This window comes from Glossina fuscipes, unplaced genomic scaffold (genome assembly GCF_014805625.2).
Source record: "Glossina fuscipes isolate IAEA_lab_2018 unplaced genomic scaffold, Yale_Gfus_2 238, whole genome shotgun sequence".
NCBI classification, from domain to species: domain Eukaryota; kingdom Metazoa; phylum Arthropoda; class Insecta; order Diptera; family Glossinidae; genus Glossina; species Glossina fuscipes.
The window spans coordinates 283510-292246 of NW_023998581.1; the positions used below are offsets into that span (position 1 = coordinate 283510).

Consider the following 8737-nt stretch of genomic DNA (forward strand, 5'->3'; position numbering starts at 1 on the left):
TCCCCACATCTCGGCTTTTCTAGATTTTTTTTGGTTTTTTAACTGCTATATACATGTGTGTGGATCGTGCACATTTCCGAATTCGCCCTACGCGTTGGACGAAATATACTTAAGCTATTTTAAAAGTGGGTGCGAATGTGAAGAAAAGTCCATTGGATATATAAATATACCTAGATCCAATCAAAATTTCGCTTCATCAAGTATATATTAGTTTGGGGAAAAAGAAATCCATTATTTTTTCGGTAGATGGCTGCACTGATAGATTTCTCGTAAAGTATCGATCAAACAATTTCCGACACTGTACATTTACATACTGTACATTTCGCAGTGCAAAAAATTCTTTTGCTGTTTTTTGTTTGGTGCATTCAGTTGTGAGTTACAGCGTGTTAAAAATGGAAGTGAACAAAGAGAAAATTCGTTACATTTTACAGTTTTTCTTTGACAAAGGCGAAAATGCAAGCCAGGCGGCTAAAATTGTGAATCGTGTTTATGGTTCCGATACTGCAATAGCCAATTATGTGCAATTTTGGTTTCGTAGATTCCGTTCAGGAATTTTTGATGTTAAAGATGCACCTCGCACAGGTAGGCCGGTCGTCGAAAATGTCGATAAAATCGGAGAAATGATCGAAGTTGACCGGCATGTTAGCAGTCGTAACATCGCCCAGGAGCTAAAAATCGACCATAAAACAGTTTTAAACCATTTACACAAAGCTGGATTCAAAAAGAAGCTCGATGTTTGGGTGCCACACCAATTAACAGAAAAAAACATGATGGATCGAATTTCCATCTGCGAAGCCTTGGCCAAACGGAATGAGATAGACCCATTTCTTAAACGGATGGTGACTGGAGATGAGAAATGGATCACATACGATAACCCTGTGCGAAAACGATCGTGGTCAAAGAGCGGTGAATCACCTCAAACGGCCAGGAAGGTTTTGCTATGCATTTGGTGGGACTGGAAGGGGATTATTTATTATGAGTTGCTTCCATATGGCTAAACGCTAAATTCTGATCTCTACTGTCAACAACTGGACCGTTTGAAGATAGCGATTGACCAGAAACGGCCAGAATTTGCCAACAGGAGAGGTATCGTGTTCCACTAGGACAACGCTAGGCCACACACATCTACAGTGACTCGCCAGAAATTTCGGGAGCTTGGTTGGGAAGTTTTAATGCATCCGCCATACAGTCCGGACTTGGCACCAAGCGATTATCATCTTTTTCTTGCATTGCAAAATTTCTTTAATAATAAAAAAATTGAAATCTAGGGAGGATTGTGAAAATCGACTACTAGAGTTTTTTGCAAATAGAGACCAGGACTTCTATGAGAGAGGCATTTTGAAGTTACCTTTAAAATGGCAACAAATCATACAATAAAACGGTGCATATTTGACACAAATCGGACAATCCGAAGCATGTTAAATAAAGTCCTGAAGTTCATATAAAAATAATGGCTTTCCTTTTCCCCAAACTAATAAAATAGATCTCTATCGCGTATTTCTACGTTACAAACCTCAAATTGAAATGAGCAAACCTGCTCACCTTATGAAAATCACTTATAAAATATATCACCATTAAAATTTATATTGACTTACAGTTGGAAACGTTTTGGTTTATATATGAGCCGTTCATTTTGAAAGTAACGTAAGACATATTTGAAAAAAAATCAAGTTAAAAGTAATGCCAATTACAATTTCTTCATCTTAAAAGAATTTTAGAATCAAACAAAAAAAGAACCAAGTTAATTATGCCACTTTTAAAACGAACGGCTCACATTTTACAATGCGTAATAAAAACGTTACCCTTTCAAGGCTAAACTCTACTCAACGGAAATGTTTATTCAAAATTCCATTACGAAGAATTATAAAATAAAGAGGATTTAGGTCGATATATACACTGCTTCCGTTGAAAACGATTAATAATTCTACTTGGAAATGGCTTGCCATAGCGATTATCCTTATATGCTTTTTGTAAACATAGCGTACAATATTTATACAATTCACTAAACAATATGTAGATTGCAATGCATTCGGAAATTACTAAAAAGCACACGTAATAACAAATTATTTTCAATAACATCTTTCGCCTTAAAGAAATGCATAGCCGGAGAATTTTGCGAAGTGTCATTAAAAGCTAGTGATAACTCATTAATTTTATGTTTCATAAATATACGATTAACTTCCTTTTCCTTCTCAGTCAGTTCTAGTTTGCCGCCCAAACTGTGCCTCCTACCTCTTTTTATTAATTTATTTCGAGAATCTTGAAAATTAATTTTAAATATTAAAATGGAATGCAACGCAAATAGATATTCCCTCCCTCTTATGTACCCAAATACCCCTGGTCAGCTGCTGAGGTGATGGCTCCAAATAAAGCCAAAATAATTATAAATTTAACTCCAAGCATTTCGATACTGTTTCAACTTGAAAGGAATCATTCGGTCTAACTAGCGACTGATTGCTATAACCCGCCAATATATGGCGATTTCGATATTGTTGTTTTTTATTGTTTAGTCCATTTACGCAATGGAGAATAATAGCACAAAGAACAATTGTTTCAATATTAACAAGAACAACAAGTTTAAAATGAATATGAAATGTAGAGAAACTCTTTCTAAGTCAATAATAAGAACGCTACTCGAAATCCTCGTATGTTATTCACATATAACAATATATAATAATCGACTTTTAAAATTTGAAAAATTTATTTTAATAGAGTGATATAATTACGGAAAGGACAAATAGCCTTCTGAGACCATCCACCTAAGGACACATCACCGTGAATATCATGATGGGAATGAAAGTTGTGCTCAAACAGATTGCGTGCTTCAAAGTTTCTTCCCCGTTTTAGTCCTATACTTATTCGTACGATTTGCAATAAAAACGTTTACTACATAATATAGTACGTATAGTATATAATAGAAATTTGCAGCGCGAAGGTTGATCTCAGTTAAATTCGAATCAGCTCAGTTCGAATGAAATCAAAAATGATTGGCAAGTCTAACACTTTCACCGATAAATGTAGAAAGAGAAGATATTTTGTTATTTCCTTTTTGTTGGCCGAATCACCAGAACCATCTTCACTCAGTCTGCCAAGAAGTACGCTACTCTACCATAACAATTCGATACAACCTGATAAAACAATTAAAATTAGTGCAGTGTCTAAAAGATAAGTGTGTAAACATCCGCCTGAGTAGCCGAAGGCGAGGAATCTCGACTAGCAAGTCAATGGTCGTGGGTTCGTTCGTCAGTAGGTACATGTAAAAGTGGCTACACTACATCCTTTCATCCGACATATCTTGGATCTGTTACGCGTAAATGATCTACGCAACACTCTAAAATTTCTAAGTTGGTTCCACCTTTCATAAGCCGTCAAGAACGCATTTCGCACAAATCGTTTCTCTCTAGCTTCAAAACTTTCAATACTGAAACGTCGTAGCAAACAAACGAGAAGTTATAACTTCGTTACGGCCCAGTTTCTTCTCCAGAATGGCAATGGGCTAGATGAATATAAATCATTTTATGAAGGGTTTTAAAAAGATCTCTAGAAATTGTACCTCTTGTCTAGAAATTGTACCCCTTGTCTGGAAGTGTTTGCCAGTTATTTCTATAATTGCGACAACGTATATCGATCATTGTGTGTATACGTTTGCTTTTCTGAAAGCGAGACTGTATTGTTTGAAGACATCTCCAAACAGGTTAAAAAAACCGATGAAATAAGACACGTTCCAAAAATAAATATTACTGCCGAACTTTGGTTTTTAATTTTTCATATTAAATTGGCAACAACAAAATACATAAGCCCTCGTCTTTGTAGAAGCACAAACTGATGGTTTTGTTTAAAACTAAATTGTTCATGTTTTGCGTTAGTGTTGATTTTTTCTTTCGGTTTTTTTGATGATTTAAGCAATTTGAAGCTAAGTCTGCCCATTTTTCCGCTGATTCGTGGTATACAAACTTTTCATTTGAACCTTTGCATCTAATATCGGGTAGTTTAGGCCCTTTGCGTACTGGAATGCCAATGCATGTGCCTTTGCGATTCATAACGAAACATCAAAAATGTGAGTTTGTGCCGGTAAAGTGGATGGGTATATAGAGTTGTTGGGAGAAATTAAAGACGCCGAGAAGAAATCTAAGTAAATGTATAAAAGAAGCACAAATTTTCGGTTGTAAAGTATTTTTTTTTTTCTTATGAGTGAGGGGACGTATGCCAAATTGGATAATTTAACTTTGCCGGAAATACACAGTGTCCGTCCTATATTTGCACACTCATGGATAACTTAGCACGCTCAAAGATAAAGTACTATTACAGCACCAAAGCAGCAGAGATTCTATAGCCTGTTTGCGAATACGCGCGCCCACCCACACAATTTCAGCGTGTTTACCTTTATGGAACTGCAATTGCAGGGAGACCTTTCGATCTCGACGGACAAGCATTCGCATCCCAATGGATCACCAAAAAGGATTCCAAAGAATCCAACGAAGATCCTACATTTCGGTTTTTTAATTACTGATAAATTTATACCAAAGAGGCATTTAATTAAAAATTCCGAAATCACAATTTTCGATGAATTTTTACTTTCCGAGCGCTCTTTATTAACATCGTTCTATTTTCTCTTAATTTCTAAATTTAATTTTTCAAAACCACTTATTTTAAACGTTGTTTTTTATCGGTTTTTTGATGGAATTTTTGACACGCCGGCGTTAATACGTAAGCACCAATTTTTCTTCGTTATGATTTTCCAACTTTTCCAACTGGTTGGATAAAGCTCCAGTCTCTTATTTTGCGAATTAATTTCATCTTGTTTTGTTTGATGTTCTGACGGAGGTCCTTTTCTTAAACATTAGCGTTCTTATTGCGCATTTCTTTTTGTTCTGTTTTAAAGTTTGCGAGTTTATCGTCTAAAATAATTATGTTCAACAGAGATCTGACCTTTTTTAATGTTTAACTGAGATCGGACCGTAACTTTCAATGTTTAACAGAGATTTGACCTTAATTTTCAATGTTTAGCAAAAAAGTATTCATAATATGAACATCTGGTTAATACCGTATTCTTTTTGTTCATGTTCATTCAAAGCGTTGCCACTTATTCAAAGCAACTCTGTTCTGTCTTTATTCTCAACACAGGGGACTTTTTTTTATAAGCCTTTTAAAGCAAAAAAATTAGCTAACGGTGTTTAGCGAGAAATCAAAGCCATTTGACAAGCGCAAAAGAAATTAGACAAACTGCAAAATTCACGCTATCAACGTACAGCTGCGGTTACGCAAAAGGAAAATATTTCATTTCAGTTAGTTTTTTAAAATAATATTTAATATAGTTCTCATCCGTATGTTTACTTCAATAATCAATTTTATAATGTATATTGTGAAAATGAAATTGATTTTCCATTACATGGTTTATAAAAACAAGTACCACGTGTTGAGAATGGAGAAAGCGCAGAGTTGCTTTCAATATAGTGACATAATTCTGTTAATCGTAAATCTGTTAAGGTGGCGGATGTTAGTGTCGTAGAGGTTCCCATCCAAGCTGTAGTAGTGTATGCTGGACAACTCTTGCAAGAAGTGGCCAAAAAATAGCATTTTCAGTCAATACGTGTCGCCGCTTTTAAACTGTTGAAGCCAAAACCAAACAATTGCTATATAATGGGGCAGCATCACCGTAAGCCTCTGGACGTGTTTGGAGGGTTTCGCCGGCAGATTTTCTCAAATAAATAAAAAGAGTAGCGAATTCGGAAGAAGAATTTAGAGCGCTCTTCGACTAGCGCCGGCGTACGCTGAGTAAATCAATAATATTGAAAGGAAAAGTGTTATTTTATGTAGAGGAAAGTCAAAACCATCGAATTTAGCCGTTATGTATGCGGGTATATATATTTTATTATATATTTCTTTATCACGTTTATCTGTAGAAGTCGCTGATAAAAATTTTTGCAAACACACCAACTTGCTCAAACCCTTCTCGAATTCTTCAGTTTCCCAACTTTGATTTATTAAATTAGAAAAGTCTGTTTGGTCCATTAAAGTCAACAAGAAATCACATTTACAATTTTCGTGTATCTATCAAATGGAATCTAACGAATGGAATTCGTATTTACCAACAAAGTATTTAGCGCATACTTACAATTTCCTGCGAGAAGAACTATTTAGAATTGCGGGTTAAAATACCAACAATTGTTTTGCTTTGTTCCCATTTAAAGGCATACTACTTACGAGAGCTCTTATATGGAAGAGGACCTAAAATGTAAACTACAATGGTTTGATTTCAGAAAATTGAGCTTCGTTTCAGACAACTTACTATTATTCACCTATTTTTCGCATAAAGTATCAAGCTATTGTTGTCATACGAAGCCTTAGTTTTCATAAGTGGCATTCGAAAAATAGACTTATATAGTCCAAATGTAGTACAATTAATTTGTACATTATATTACTGTTGTAGATTGATTTCCATAAAAAAATACAAAAAATTTTTATCGCATAAAAAAAAGGCGTTTCGTGAAAAAATGTTAAATTTTAACCCTCTTAAAGGGAAGACGCGGTATGACGAATACACATGTATACTAAATGAACAGCGAATAAAAATTCAAACCTATAACACGGTTAATGTATACAAGCGACCTGTTTAATTTTCCCGAAATTTCAACTGCCGATAACTAAGACATTGTTGTTTGTATGGTATAAGTTTTAGTTGTTTTCAAACTGTCTTTCAGGTTCTACCAACGTGTAAAGAGATGGATGCCATTTACAGTACTGTGTATTTTCTATTTTTAACTGAATTAAAGTGAGCAAAAAATTCAAGTGAAGATATGGAAACGATTAAGCTGACTTGGATTGAAAACGTAGTTAGATAGTTGAAAAGTGGACAGTGGATTCTGTCCACTTTCAATCGAAAGCGTCTGTCAGTCTCCAGCAAGGGCAACCCAGGAAATCCTTCCCTGCAAGATGTTCACAACATCGTTTTCGTTCTGACCACTATGAGCTCACATCGATATTTTGTAGATCAGCTGTTCTGCGAAGTTGAAGGTGTGCGGAAATGGTTCGATCGCTCTTTCACCCCGGAACTAGGAAATTTCTACGATGAGGATATACACAAACTATCCGATAAGAGGCAGCAGACCACAGATGATGATGGTGAATGTTTCGATTATAAGGCTTTGTACCCAGTGTATTTTAAAAAAATTAGAATTTTATCAACTAATGAACAAAATTTATTTGCACACCTATTACAAGAGCACAAAAAATAATTTTTTTTCACGTAGCGAATTTTTCAAAAAAGGCGCTAAACATGGAGCGTTTGTAAATATGAGCCGATCCAGTCCATTTCGCACAAGGTCCGCCCCTGCGTCAAATCCCTCGGTATAGCAAATTTCAATATATTTCAGAAATTGCGGTTTATATACTAATACTAGAAAACACGGATAAATATCACCGAGAGAGACCGACAAACATGCTCTATAAAAGTTGAAGGCCTTTCTAGACATTATGTAATATCCGCACAAATTAATACATGTACAACATTATACTAAACTATAAATGGCGTAAGATGTAATAAACAGAATTTTCAAAGTAAATGCGTTACTGTTTCAATTTACAAATTTAAAGTTGTACACCCCAAGGTAGGTAAGTAAATCTTTAAATATTTTTACGCTAAAAATTAGTTTAATACAACTTTTAACAATCGGTTAGTATTGGAACATAGTCGTAAGCAAAAATATTTCATTTTGTGTACCACTATAGCTATACGAACAGATTTATTACTCGTCACTGTCATTTAGTGTTGAGAATAATCAATTATTTATTATGACGTACGTTTTACTACGGACTATAATGTCGCCCAACATTTTTCGCTAGTTTTTCATAGAAAATAACTTATACGCACGGGTAAACGGTTTTTTTTTTACACTCTTTCAAACTGAAGCTTAAACCCATAAATCGGTTTTGAAAAACAACTTATGTTACTCTTTAGATTAAAATAATGTTGGTCTTGATTTTGATTGTTTGATTTTCACTTTTTTTTTCCCAAAGCGATTAAAATAATTGAAGTTTATCGGTGATGATTAAACTCGAAATGCTTTAAAAGCGCTTTACTTTTTAACGGCCTAAAGAATATAACTATTCTAAGTAGTTTTAAGTACTTGTGAACCCGTTTAACTTCGTCGTCTGATTAATTTAAGTTTGCTGCTGAGAAATAAAAGTTTATTTTTCTATATTTTTTTCAACTGTGAACTTTCGCAGTCGTTGTTTTTCTTCTTGCGCTTATCAAGTCACTTAAACGGTTAAAGAGTGCAATAGATGTCAAATAAACATTTCAAAATGTTTTCTCCTCAGTCATAATTAGAGATTAAATGAAAAATTCGCAGAGTAATTGCTTCATGAAAATTTACTTACCCTATAAACAAGTGGTAAATTACAAAATCTGTCGACTTACTCGTACAAAAATGAAAGTGGAAACGGCAGCAGCAATTGTGTCATTAAATTAAAAATGAAAATTTGAAAAATCAGACTGTGAAGAAATCTGTGCAAAAAAAAAAGTATGTGTTTTTTTCGAGATATTTTATTAATTGCTTGTCCTCAAATCGGCACAAGATTAGCATAGGCGAAGAAAATGCAAAGATGGGTAAGAAGGAAATTCATATTACGAAGAAACGTTATTTACATCAAAGCAATTCACCGGTTTAAATTAGAATTAGTATAATAGCCATTAAAAATTTCGTTAGTCGTCAAGTTCCCGTGAATTTTTGCTTGA

At 34.5% G+C, this 8737-nt stretch overlaps 1 protein-coding gene across 1 annotated transcript; it reads right to left on the bottom strand.

Annotated features, from left to right (window-relative positions):
* Positions 1–2002: 2002 nt before the first annotated feature.
* On the bottom strand, positions 2003–2447 carry LOC119642622. Its single transcript, XM_038041817.1, has 2 exons — positions 2328–2447; positions 2003–2259 (listed from the first exon to the last, which is right to left on the bottom strand). Exons 1-2 carry the CDS (start codon positions 2401–2403, stop codon positions 2003–2005), a joined length of 333 nt encoding a protein of 110 aa, XP_037897745.1. The 5' UTR covers positions 2404–2447.
* Between the last annotated feature and the right edge of the window lie 6290 nt (positions 2448–8737).